The sequence below is a fragment of the Spea bombifrons genome, chromosome 4, assembly GCF_027358695.1.
Source record: "Spea bombifrons isolate aSpeBom1 chromosome 4, aSpeBom1.2.pri, whole genome shotgun sequence".
Classification (NCBI taxonomy): domain Eukaryota; kingdom Metazoa; phylum Chordata; class Amphibia; order Anura; family Pelobatidae; genus Spea; species Spea bombifrons.
In genome coordinates this window covers 95,827,171-95,841,918 of record NC_071090.1, presented here as the reverse complement: position 1 = coordinate 95,841,918, position 14,748 = coordinate 95,827,171, and the positions used below count along the sequence as shown (strand labels likewise).

General features: G+C 40.3%; 1 protein-coding gene across 2 annotated transcripts in view; it reads right to left on the bottom strand.

Annotated features, from left to right (window-relative positions):
- Positions 1-14,748, bottom strand: part of LOC128492634 (substance-P receptor) — a 95,287-nt gene that overhangs the window by 39,887 nt on the left and 40,652 nt on the right. For both annotated transcript variants that reach the window (XM_053465253.1, XM_053465252.1), the window contains exon 2: positions 3,776-3,973. In XM_053465253.1, coding sequence (XP_053321228.1) covers positions 3,776-3,973 — 198 coding nt within the window. The remainder of the gene's footprint in view (positions 1-3,775; positions 3,974-14,748) is intronic.

The following is a 14,748-nucleotide window of genomic DNA, read 5'->3' as shown; positions in this document are numbered from 1 at the left end:
GATACGTTGCCTAAAAGATATATGAAAACAATTCTAGGGAGTTTCCAAGTCCTGGTGATCTGGAGGTTTTCCCCTTCTTCTGTGGAAAAGTGGAATTATGGGACAGGGGAGGGCGGTCAGCATTCAGCCTAAAGCATGCTCAATGTGTACTATACAGTCTCACCCCTAAGAGTTTAATATAACGAGAATAAAGAAATCATTCAGTCCTTTTTACCAGAGACTCCTGGGGCCATACATATAACTGCAAGTAAAACACATAATAAAGATTCAGGCAGTGGCCCAAAGTCAGGAAACAATAGTCCATTGCACCCCCTTGCCAGCCCTGCACTCTTGGGGGGGGGGCTGGCTTTAAACTGTTTGGATATTAAAGATAACGCAAATTGTTGTTACAAAAAGTGACATTGTACAGTAGTTTAAAGGCTAATCTAAAGTAGGGTCGGGTAAAGTAGAGAGTAATTGGAGTGAAAGGGTAGTATAGTCCAGTAGGTATCATTATCGATGGTTACAACTTTATAAGGAGAACAAGAATGAACTGAGCATAAATCATGGGATTATGATTTTAGTCAGGACTGACAAGAATGAGCATCATATTTCATCCTGTCTGCTATCCCCTTTTTGTTACAGAGCCAACATTAACGTATTGTTGTAAAATTCTGTAAACACAATATGATTTTGATGGCTACACATCGTATGTTTTGCAAGGCGATTTGGAACACGAACTTGTAATCCTGTCCAGTTTATGGAGGCACCAGGAGAGGGGGAATCTGATGAGGTTAAAACAATCCCATATGGTGCCTTATTTAGGAAATCGCACTATTTTTTTCTTGCTAAGCCGTAGGTTACTTCAGTAAAAACACAGCAATCAGACATATTAGGAGCCAGTGGTAAGTTGCTTCCAGAACAGGAGAACATGCTGGGTAACAACCATGTATAATGGCAAAGTATGTAGAAATAATGTTATGAGCTTCGAGGCAGGTAGCGGTTGGTCGGTGGTGTAGAACAGGTTGTTCTATCATCTATCTGTGCTTCCGTGCAGAACCGGCGATGCTTGGGAGACAAGGACAAGGTGTAATAAATGTAAGGGGTCAGCGAGTTGCCTTGGATCCAAAATAGGTTGCAGTCGGTGGCACAATGGAGTGGCCTCTCACAACAAAACATAAATCAATAAGGATGTGAACAACATGCGCCCTTGTCGAGGGTCACTGAGATTTTACAGTTGGGTTTTTATCTACAGTATAGCTGATAAACGGTGGTTATAGTGAAAAATGAGCTACTATGTACAGGCAGAGAATACCAATACATCCTGAGTTACTGACACATACAGTAAATAATGTCTCCTAGGTGGAAAGTCCTTTTGGGTTTTAAACTGTTGCCTCTCCTACAGATTATCAAGGCATAAAATAGGTTAGTTCAATTACATTTATGTAATGATTGTTCATGCAACATATTGTTTAGTACAGGGGTGTCCAACCTGCGGCCCTCCAGCTGCTGCAGGACTACATCGCCCATACTCCTCATCAAGCCCCTTTAGCTGAAAGAGCATTATGGGTGATGCTGGAGGGCCGCAGGTTGGACACCCCTGGTTTGCATGATGGAGCTGGGGTGGGGCATGGAAACTTTTGTTATTTTGATGGAGATATACTTGGTCAAGTCCATTAGTTTCTTTTAGACAGGGTAGTGTTGGAAGGTGGGCTAGCAGACGACCACTGCCCCCTGGTTTGCTCTGCTTTGGTGGCAGGACCAGACTGGGAATTGAAATCAGAACCTGGGCCTTTAAGGCCTGCAGCCGAAAAAAAAAATCCAGTGTGCTGGATACATGCATATGGCTGCATGTATCAAGCCAGTTTTAACTGACCTATGCCTCCTGCCACCAACCCACCAAGCATGTGGTTGGTTTGCCAGTTGGCCAGACAAGGCCTGTTTAGTGGCCACTACTAGAAGTTATTTTGTTTGACTTGCAGTTCCACATACAACGACTAGTTTGTCTACACAAAAAAAATGAATTCAGGCAGCCTCCATATTGTGACGGGATTATTTATGAAATCATTTTAAGGATTTAATTAAGGCATTTTAGTTAGAGGTGTGGCTAAGGGGAAGGTTTTACCAGGACTTTGTGACCTATTGAATACTATTTCTCAAATAATGCATTTAACGTACACACTTTGATTTTCCTATACACATTACCATATTACACACTATACACCCATACCGAACAAACAGTGTTTGCTAAGAAAAAGTAACATCAAGAGAGGAAAGAAAGACCTAGATGGGTCCCAAAGAGGGACTATCCCTTCTAACACGGGACACTTGGGAGGCACGCTCTAGCTTCAGATGTTAAGCAGGCCAAAATATATTGTATATACCTGTGTTATTTCGATCTCCGCTGTTATTGAAACATGTATGAAAAGCCAGAATATTGATGCGAGGAGGTAAAAATCTGACAAATTAAATTTTAGCACCATGTAGACACAAGTACATTGGTTTTCCCAATTTAAAAATAAAGTAGTGTCGCCCTTGTAGTGTTACATTGTAAAGCATTACCCGCCTGCCTTTACAAGCAGGCAGGCTGATCTGCGGGAAATATAATTTACTGCTTTAATATCTCAAAGCAATAAGCAGCCTGCTATTGAATGAACCATTAGTGAGGATGCATGCTTGGGCAGGATTACACTTTGTATAAGCAGAGAAACCGAGGCCAGATGATAATAGAAGATAAGGGTATTGTGGCAGAATTACAAAGCAGACATAATAAAACTCACATACGTGGAAGGATCAGCATGGCTATTGTGCTGATGCAAAAGATAAGCGGGTAAGTGTAAAATAAGAGTATTTGTAAATTAACACAAGGCAGCGGAATAATGGCAGAGATTACGCTACAATAGCCTAAGAAAATGAACACTTTTTATAGTGCAAAAGATGTTTCCGTCAACATCGGGATGATCTTATAGTTAAGAAACTGTTAAGCATTATTACTGGCTATTTACTAAATGATTGCTTACATTTTCTCTGTTCTTGAACTAGCCAGGTTGTATAGAATAATAGGTTTTTGAATTGTAAGGTGGTTCCCTTCACCGCTAATACACAAGTACCGTTTTGCAATTACTGTACTTATTTTAGCATGAGCTAAGTAGATCTCCGTCTCTTAGATGTACATCATCCACATTTCTCAGCAGGCATCACAATTGAAAAGGAGACCACATATGTTGTCTGAACTTCATGGGAGCTATAGCTTCACAACCAGAAAGCTACCCGTTGGCTATGTGTAATGGATATAATGGATATCAATACTTAAATTTATTTAAGTAGTGGATCCGGGTGGTATAACTATAAAAGTTAGATGGGATCTATCCAAACGATCCACCCATCCATTTCAAGAATGTGCTGTAACCCCTTGTTGAAAGAACATTTTACTTTTCACCAAGTCTACCTTGTACTACTGCTGCAAATATTTCATAGCAGACCCTTGATGACAGCCCACACTGTGCAGACGAGTAAATGCAGGGCTTATTAGGTGGCCCTCAAAGTACTTAGAACATGAGGAACCTAGAGCTCTCATTTTTAGTAATTAGATTGTGCTAATATTTCATTCTTACTGCAAATTCAATTATAGTAAACATTGTAACGACTTGGTACAATTCTATACAAAACACTGCATTTTAGCCAAGCCGTTCATTATGGTGAAGTAGATGAAAATGATCGTGAAGTGGTTGGGCGCTGAAAGCTGAGCAGTGAACATGCTGTCATCAATTTCTAGTAACCGACATATCAGACTCACAGTTTTTCGTATTTCCGGTTTAACTCATATCCGGGCCATTCCAGATAACACACTTCTCGATCAAACATTCGTTCCACCTCTGCGTAGTATCCCAGCGGAAACGCCAAGGAGAATGCAAATCCCCAGATGACGCAAATCACTATTTTAGTAGCGGTTGCAGATAGCCTTGGTTTCAGCGGATGGATAATGGCCATATACCTAGAGAAGAGAACAGAGACAACCGGGCATAATTACAAACATAGATAAACCCTCTCTGTACGCAAATCCTTGGGACCTGAGGCACACAAATACATGCTACACATAGCTGGCTATGTATACCACCCTCACCTCTCTTATTCTTTCCCTCCTACAGTGAAGAGAAGGGATTATTTGATGATAAGAATAAAGTAAAGGCTTCTTTTAACTTTATTTGACCGTTCCACATAGACTTTGCTTTAGACATATACTTTGAAGTATCCCTGTCCTGCTTGAATACAATTCTTCCAGTTAAGACTCCTTGGGCTTGAGTCAATCACCTGGTGTTAACTGTGGATGAAACTACCCGGTTTACTATTCAACTTCACAAAAAATGGATATTGTTGCATTAGCTCAAGAGTAAATGGAGTTTTTAGTTATCTTTTATTGGGCCAACATAGAAGTTATAGAAGCTTTCAGGATCTCAGAGATCCATTTTCAGATGGATTTGGTCAGACAGTAAGATCTTCAAGATCTACTATACTGGTAGTGTCATTAGCAACCTCGAATGGAAATGGATACCTGTTCCTCTAACAAAACGGGACGTGTATCCAATAAAATTTTAGCTTTTATCGAGAGGGTCAACATTATATATATGTGTACACATGTATGGGGATTGCTTAATGAAAAGAAGACAAAAACCAAACCTTTTCAAATGATGAAACATTAGATGGTAACTGCTGTGATAAAGTATGAGACAAGCTATTTATCATTCATGACACATTTTTTATACACATTGCCTCGATTATCACTGAGTGACAGCCAAATATAAACTACAAATTGCTCAAAATGGTAGAAACATAAGAGGCCGGTTTTTCTCCTGCTTTCAGTGCTAAAATAAAGCACCGGCGATGTTTTACTGTTTTAATTTAAAATATCATACTGAGCTAAGAGATATGTAAACATTTACGATTCCGAACTCTTGTGACCTCATGACTCCCGATCCCTGCTTGCTAGAATCTTGGCAAGTATATAGGTATAAGCTAGATACGTGAGGTAAATGTACCATTTCCCCTATACATTTGGCAGCAATTAGGGTAGCACAAAATATATATATATATATATATATATATATATATATATATATATATATATATATATTGATCTCGATCGCATAAAGTTATTGTTTATTTCTTGAAAGGTCAATTTTAAAGAACAATAACGCCCCTTCAATATCCATTTAATACTTTCCTTCACTCACATTCTGTTTTTTATTTTATCTTAGACCAAAAGCAGTTACTTTCCATTCTTCACCTTTTAAATAATCGCTTTCTATGGCAGCAAATGTCTATTGAGTTTCAAAGCTGCAATTTCAGCAGGCTAGAGAAAAAAACGTTAGGAGAAGAGCCATTGAAAGAAAAAAATGGTCAGTGGTCATCAAAGATAAGTCTTGCTTTCTTTTTAATCAAAGTCCTGGCGGAAAAATGTTGTGAAGAAGGAAGCGTCATAAACAGCGCTGGTTTACTTGACAAATGTGTCTATTTGTATTCAGAATGCGGGTCTTTCGATGAAAATTGCAAAATTATTCCCCAGTTAATTCCTGGAAATTCTACATTAACCGTTGGCCCCTGAAGCTGCTCTGCTGCTAAAATAACCAATTTTAGCAAACACAGGCCTAGTGTGCCTGAGGAGCGACGTACAATTTAGTGCCATTAGTGTCAGGATGCACAAACAGGCCGTGTCATCTCTTGACCAAGACACCTGGTCCTGTTTTAAAAGGCTTTGGATGCTGCAGAAACACACGTAATTATGTGATACATTGCTATACCTTGTGGTTTGCCCAACACATTCTTATTTCACACGGACATTATCTTGAAGCTAGAACTGAAGAAAAGTAATATTCGGTTTCAGAGGAGTTACCGTCAATATTGCGTAATTCCATCACTTCTATCCCACAGGAATGTCTGGAAAAGCACATTCTCATTCCTGTTGAGATATACCTATTCCCTCTGCCAAATCCCATCTATTCTCTGTCCAAATCCACTCTAGTCTCGCACCCCCCCTCCCATGGTAATTTGCAGTATCATGGGGAAAAAATGATAACGTTGCACTGTATAGAAGAAGAAATTTCATCCCTTCATTGTGCTGGCTAACAGATACATATTACATTAGTTTCCAGTCTCCTTTTCTATATGATCTCCAGATTAATGGTGGAACACACAGAGCAATTGCTCCAGGTCCCTGGCGTTGTGAGGTGCTCTTACTATATATACTATATCATACTGCACTTTTGCTTCTCATACCTAATGTTAAGCTGAGAACTCCTTTAAGGTGTTTTTAATTTTGAGACTCTTTTATCATTATTATTATTTATCGTTTTATAAAGCGCCATCAAATTCCGTAGCGCTCTTCAAATATTAATCATTTACTAGCCCCTCAAAAAGCTTTAATTGTAGCGACTTCTCACTAGTCCAGATGGTTCTGGAAATGGTCATTACAAAAGCTACTACTTTTTAAGTGATTTTCAAGTGAACTTGAATTAAATCACCTTTATTCAAGCAGCACTTTCAACTCTGAAGGTGTCAGCTTCGACTGGATGATCCTGGGATTCTTCCCATTCACCCATTCATCACAAGACTGCTGTAAGAACTCGCTGTAAGAACTACTTAGGTCCCTGTGTATTCTTCTGTTTGGCATTTGTATTATTGATAGCTTATGTTGGATGAGTTTATTCAGCTCGAATACATCATTGCTAAACATAGCTTTATATAAACCATATAAAAAATATTTCAGCTTAACTCTCTTACTGCCAGTTACACCATTAGCTGCTTTTCGATGTCCCAGCAAAACAGCCCGATGTCAGTGACACAACTCACCTTGTCTTGTTGGCACCAGTCTATGTATCTCTCATTTCCATTACTTGCCTGTTCCAACATCTTGAAACTCTTATATCATAACATAACATCTGGTTTCATCTAACAGTCAATTTATTTGTTGAAATGTGCTCAACAACTCTAGAAAAGAACCATCTTTTTGGAAATCCACATTTGGCTTTGGCATAGTATGTGTTCTATACGTGGGATGTAGAAACAACCTGAAGGATCTAGCCGTTTTCCAGTAAAAACAGGGCTTATTTCCCTTACAAATCCAAGAGCTCGAGGTTCATAAAACCTTTGTGCCTGGGACCAAAATTTAAATATTTAGGAGCATCACTTCACTGTACATTTCCATTCACAACAATATTTTTGGCCAGAAGCTGCTCATCTAAAGGAGCTTCTCATCTAAAGACCCCACCACAGTGTCTGAATTCTTGAGGCCACATGGAAAGTACTAGCAGAACCACAAAAGCTGCAGAGGATCTTGCCAAGGACAGTTGAGAGATTGGAGAGCATTCAGATCGCGTTCCTGATACTTAATGTTAAACCTATGAGAGAACAGCTGGCACTGAGTGCAGTAGAGATTACGTTTCTCCGTGTGTTAAACCCAAGGTTTATTGTAGACGATGGATTTCATATTGCGCAACGTGTATTGGCCTGAAGTGGCAATTCCAACACAACGGTATACTCCGCTCTGTAAACAGTCCGTAGCAAGTTAGCATAAACCTAATACTATTGTGTATTTAACGTTGGCTTATGCATGTGTGCAACATTCACTTGTAGGTTACGACATTATTGATGTTGACTTGAAATAAACAGGGCCAAAAGTCAACCTTTTCCTTTAAAATAGCACTTTAATACTAGCAACCACATGGCATGTAAAACAGAAAACTGCAAAACAGTTTTATTTATGAATTATTAATCTGATTTAATGCTCTATTTCTTATCCAAAATGTTTATAAATGCAGTCCGTTAAATTATTATATAAATATGTTTTGCATATTTTGCTGCATGAAACGTATGCGATAAATCGGTATTGAGATGCCCCTTTAGAACATGGGGTGTATAGAATAAACAGGAATACCCCCCCCACACCCAGTCTTCATTTAGGAAAGAGTAAATAAAGTACTCTCTGTATCTTGGCTTATAAGGAACAGAGCTGCCGCTGCGTTATCCGCATATGCTTGATTCTGTCTAGAATAATAAACTACCGCCTCACCCCGTTGTTAAGCAATATGTGTGTTTCTCTTAATTATTCTGACACCCAATCAGACACATCCAGGAACTCAGTTCAGATCTCCGTGTTGTAAAATGACATGTTTTATTACTCCAGAAATTAATAATTACTGCTCCGAGTAATTTCCATTCGCAACCGTACACCACGAGAGCGCTACAGGATATATTTAGAGATCTGAATTAATATACTTTTCCCACTGCATTTTAAAGGGGAAATCCCACTATTTTTTTTTAAACAGCTCAAGTTTTTGCATAATTTAATGTTTTCAGGCCACTGCATATTAGCCATTTGTATGCGCTCTGTTCGCTCTGTTATCTTAACCCAATCTAATAGACGAACACCAAGACTGCTTGTGGTAAGGAATAGAATGGAAGACGCATGGAGGAACAGACTGTGGTGTGGTGTTTGAGCAGGGAAAGTCATCAGTGGTCGGCAAGGTATCCGTCACCCTGCCAGTTCCCTCGAGAGACGGACAGGACTGTCTGCCGCTGGATGAGCAGGGATGATTGGGGAGATCATTGATCTCCTTCTAACCGACCCCAAATGAAGGGAGTGCTAGGTCTGTTTCTACAAACCCTGTTACAGTACTCTCTTGCACGGTACGCCATCTATTGAGTGTTGGGATATGACATCATACCTACTCATGACATCATACCTACTCCGCTCCTCCCCGTTCTCTAGGAGAAACCATAGTTAACATTGTCTCCTCCAATGTCATTAGAACACACTAGTCGTTTTACCAGCCTTCCAAATAGCACAGATAGGGCACTATTTGTATATTGCTGGGCTTAGTTACATTTACCAGACATTTTACATAAAAAAGAGTACGTTTTGGCAGGCTTTAAATCAATGTTTAGAGAAATCTGTCCAAAAAAAGTGCAAATTTGTATTAGATGAGCATGTGATTAACTAATATTCCTGATTAACAGTGTGCCAAATATAATTAAAGGAAACTCATGACCCCTGGGCCACAACAATGAGTAATTAAACCATTAAACTTTTTTTTTCTTTCTTAAACAAAGCTGCGACCTCCTGATTTTATCAATATACAGCTTAGGGGGGGATCAATCTAATATTTAGCAGGCGTTGGTACAGTTGTGAGACATTTAATCAAAGGATTGTGTTAAATGTCACTTCTGCAGATTGTGATGTAGTGACTTGATTTGCCTTATTTATTGACACCGAGCCGCATGAAGCATTACTCCCTGGCGCTGGTCAAAGGGTAGAGCTCTTTGATGCTGCCCCCCACTTTACTTATTGAACCACATACTAATACAGTACATTTAGCTGTCTCTCTGCTTGTCTTGTGTTATTACCGTTACATTATTTATTTCTGCTTTTTGGGACCGTATTGCCATAGTTTCTGCAAGTCCACAAAATAAATTGGTGCTAAATAAGAAATAATAGGCAAGAAATCACTTTATTCTTTGTGCAAATTGTCGCATCATTACAGGGAGATTGCTTTCTCTTTCATAACAGTTTTTTTCTATTGATTGCCTGAGTCCAATCCCATGAATATATTGACCATAAAATACAGTGGCGTTATTTTAAAGATGATAAGATTGGATCCACTTAATGGAAATGGTGAAAAAAGACAGACTACTCTTTTCATGCACAATTAACATTAACCTGTGTGTAATACTGATACTAAATGCAAGATTAAAAAAGATGTTCCTTAAAACATTGGTTGAAAGACACGATTTTAAAGGGATAGTCCTGGACAAAATATTATTTCAATATGGCTATTCCTATAGGCAAAGCCCAGGCCCGGACTGGCCATATAGCCCACTGGGCAAATGGCCGTTGGGCAGCTGGCTGGCTCAAGCAATCTTCCACTCCAGCTATGCCCAGCGATCGGCCGCACTGACGTCATCAGGCTGTCCCATCATAGCTTTTCTGTTCCTGGCAATGTCCACTTTCAGTGATATGTCAGCCTGTCCAGCATGGTAGGATCAGAGCCGGCCTTAGGTGTTCTGGCGCCCTGTGCGGACTACTCGTCTGGCGCCCCCCCATCCCAAAAAAAGAAAGGAATCAAAACTTGTAACAAAACCCCAATCACTATATACTACGCCAAACATTGATGTGATGTAGGCCTACCACTTCATTGTCTGGCTTAGTAGTAGGGATGCACCGAAACGAATTCTAGACTGAAACCAAAAGTGCAGCATTTACCTGGCCGAAACCGAATATGACCCCCCCCCCCACACCATAACACATAACAAAACAATTAAATAACAATATTTATATATATATATATATATGATTAACAGCAATCACATTCTTATCATGCCCGCAGATTCCAGGATGTACTCGTAGACTACTTGGCATGATAGGAGTATGATTGCCCTATGTACCCCGTCTCACTCCATTCTCCCTATCTACCCCCTCCTAACTATCTACCCTCTCCCTCTTTGAAGTTCACTTACCTTTCAGAAGTCCTGCGGTGAGGGTGCAAGGCCTCTGCCTCCCAGCTCTGCCACTGTATGGAACAGTATAGAGTGATGGGAGTTATGATGTACTTTAGAGCATAATTATATAATGACAAATACATTGGAAATGGTACAGCATAACACCCATCACTCTCACACACTTACCAATCCACACACATACACCAATCCACACATATACACCAATCCACACACACATACACCAATCCACACACACACCAATCCACTCCACACATATACACCAATCCACACACATACACCAATCCACACATATACACCAATCCACTCCACACATATACACCAATCCACACACACATACCAATCCACACATATACCAATCCACACACATACACCAATCCACACCACACATATACACCAATCCACACATATACCAATCCACACATATACACCAATCCACACGCATACCAATCCACACACGTATACACCAATCCACACACATACACCAATCCACACATATATACCAATCCACACGCATACCAATCCACACACATACACCAATCCACACATATATACCAATCCACACATATATACCAATCCACACATATACACCAATCCACTCTCACTGTCACTCTATGCTTTCCTACCTTTCCTCTTTCAGTTTCTTTGCCTCCTCTTCGCTCTTCTTCTTAGTTCTTCTGTCTTCTCTTCTTCCGGGTCAGAGGGCACGGAGACCGGTGGGCGCGGCTTCAGTGCTGTGCGCCGGGATCTGACAGCAAAACCCGGCGCACAGCAGCTGTTTCCGCGGGGATCACAAGGGAGCGGTATCGGAGGTCTGTTAAAGACCTCCGATACTGCTCCCTTGCGAGCCTGCTCCTCCAGCGGCGGACATTACTGTCCGTCTCTGGAGGGACGCCACTGCCGCCGCGGGGTCCGCCGCAGCGCGGCCCGACGCCCCTGCCGCCGCGGGGTACGGGTGCCCCCATACTGGCGGCAGCGGACCCCGCGGCGGCAGGGGCGTCGGACCGCGCTGCGGCGGACCCCGCGGCGGCAGTGGCGTGCAGTCGCACAGGTTGCACACCCCAAAGGCCGGCCCTGGGTAGGATATGTGTGACACAGATGGGCAGCGTACAGTGGAGAATACATTGGAAATTATTTCTTGTTTTATATAGCGCCATCAAATTCCGTAGCGCTGTACAATGGATAGACAAGACATTACAAGTAGCATGTAACATAACAAATTGACTAACAGAGACAACAGGTGAGGAGAGCCCTGCTCAAAGGAGCTTACAATCTAGAGGATTTGTAGAAATGTATTAACGTATGCCCACAGCTGTCATAGGGGTAAAATATGTTGCTTCGGTAAGTCAAATTATTATGTAATATACTACTTGTCATGTTCTGTTCACCCATTGTACAGCGCTGCAGGAATATGATGGCGCTATATAAAACAATAAATAATAATAATAATCGACAGTCTCTGTGTATGAAACTTCAAATCTCCCTTTGATCTTGCTTAAAGAATGTCAAATTCTTTAACAAAAAAACAACCATTTTTTACAGCTAGACTTCTAACATGTCAAACTTGTAACATGCTCGTAACATGACTTATAACCTTTCTCTTTCTAAAATGCCAAAAAAAGAAAGATCCCTAATATAATATCGATTATATTTATATTATTAATTCAAACAAGTTACAAGTCGATTTTGGTAATAATGGGTTTAATGGGACGCAATACTAAGTAAGTTACTAAATACACAGCACACAAATAGTAACTAAAAGCATTTAATGCGTTATATCAATGAGAGAATAACGTGGTTTGAAACTAATAAACACATTTGTTTGCTTATTTACATCCGCAAAAGCAGAAACCAAGACAAAGCATCATTTTTTCAGACTAGATGGGGTTAATGGTTATCTGTTGTCAAATGATATGGTTCTATGTTACATACTTGCCTAAAAGTAAAGAGTGCTGTAATTTAGTCATATTTCTGAACGTCTCCTAAGCAGGACAGCCCGTGTTCTATAATTATATGAGGTCATGGCGGTTCCAGCTGAATTACATCTTCCTTAGTTAACCTTTGGCTTGAACATTTCCAAATGCACTTAGCATACAACAAAAATGTTCACGATTATGTCACTTATTACAGTGGTCATCGTGTAGCAGGAAAAAAAAATCAGCAAATTAGCTGTTCTGGTTTGACCTACCAGGGAAACACAATTATTAAGTGAACAGAGTAATCTGTTACTCTGAAGAAATCTTCACTGTTTGCTTACATTTAAGGTAATATGTCTTATGCAAGCAGTTCTGTGCGAGGCATCCAGCCATCCCTTCCTTTTAAGAGGTGCAGATGAAGAGTGGCTATCTATCTGTGTGCCATATGGCACTTTGCCTGAAATTCATGTATGAAAACAGAATAACTTCAGACCAAAGTGACAAGTCCCTCATTCACCCACTTCTTTTATAATTATTCAGAAAAACAGAATAACACAAAATTCCGGGCCCCTCTAAGCTGGGTTGATTATATTTTGCAAACAAAAATGCAATTTGGCAACTGTACTTTATTATATTATACAATAAAGTGCTTAGTACAACTGTGTTGCATAAATGAAAATATTAATATACACACAATTTTGCACACACTCTGCCAATGTTCCCTCTAAGCTGTGAGCGTGTGCACACACGTTTTGCGACCAGTGGACAGAGGAATCTTATGGGCGCTCAAAAGGTTACCAAATCAGGACTGGTCATGCTGGGGAATTAACCGGTAGGTCTTCTCCCCTGGGGCCAGTCTTGAGGCCGGCAATTCAGTTACAAAGGGATTTGGTCTGCAGATAACATAAACTCCCTCCCACCCTTCAGTCTAATCCAGTCCACAGTTCCCATGATTAACTCCCCTGGTCCCCCCAATAAAATAAACTCCCTCCCTTCCACCCTTCGGTCTGATCCGATCCCCAGTCTCTCTCTCTCTCTCTCTCTCTCTCTCTCTCTCTCTCTCTCTCTCTCTCTCTCTCTCTCTCTCTCTCATCCCATCATTAACCCTATCCGTTCATTTACCCCCTCCCACTCTCCGGTCTGCAAATTAAATAAACTCCCTCCTACGCTTCAGTCTGATCGGGTCCTCAGTTCCCATCATTAACCTCCCCGGTCCCCTCATTATTTTAAATAAATTTAACAATTGCAATTTTTTCCCTTTAATTAATTGGCCAACATAATAGACCCTGCTTGCCTTCTTTAAACAAACATTGGGGGGATTTAATACCCTTCTTACCCCAACCTGTACACACCCAAAATGGCTTCCCACATTCAGTCCAATAGTTTTTGTATATATGTGTGTATATACACACATACACACACATATTTCCCAATGACACCTCAATGGTTAACTGTAATAATATAGGCACATTAACACTGAACCGGAACAGTAGTATAGAAATATTTCAACAGAAAGTATTTCATGATCTGGTGATAAGGAAGAGAGAAGGCTTCAGCCTCTATTAAGTCCCTCCATATTTAAAGCCAGGTATTATTATTCATCAGTAAAAGTTGTTTATAAATCCAAAATATATTTTGTATCAATTAGGCTTTGTGTGCCAAGAGATTCTAAACTTTTAATTGATTTAGCAGAGCTTCTTTTTCCATGGGGTTTGGGAGGAGGAAGCAGGGTTCCTAGCAGGGCCGGCCTTAGAGGTGTGCGACCTGTGCGGCCGCACACCCCTAAGGATGAATTCCAATTAATTTATACCTGCAAAGCTGGGTGTGTGTTATTCTGTTGATCTGTATCTGGTACGCTCTTTTTCCATACATTATTATTGTATACCTACAAATAGAGAATTTGTAAGTCTGATTCTGTTTATTTGATCTATACCTGCAAAGCTTGGTTTTTGTGTTGATTCTGTTGAGCTAAACCTGATATGCTATGTTTCCAATATATCATTTATGCATACCTGCAAATATAGTGTTTGTATGTGATCTATACATGCAAGTGCTGTTTATATGTGTTTGATCTATAGTTCACAGGGAGGATGGAAAGGAGAGGCATGGCTTAGTGAATGAGGGACAAAGGGACTGGGAATGATTTCAGGGGAGAGGACCTGTCAAAGTCATGATCTGCAGTCAGTGTGGCAATTTTGTTTTTGTGTGTGGTAGCGGAGGGAGTGATTGCATTCTAGGGAGCATGGTGCAGGGCCCAAGGAAATGCTTTCTGGGGTCCAATATTTAAAAAAATTACAGCAGATTAGCTGTTTTTCCTTGTATTTAGTGTTTCCAGTTATATATT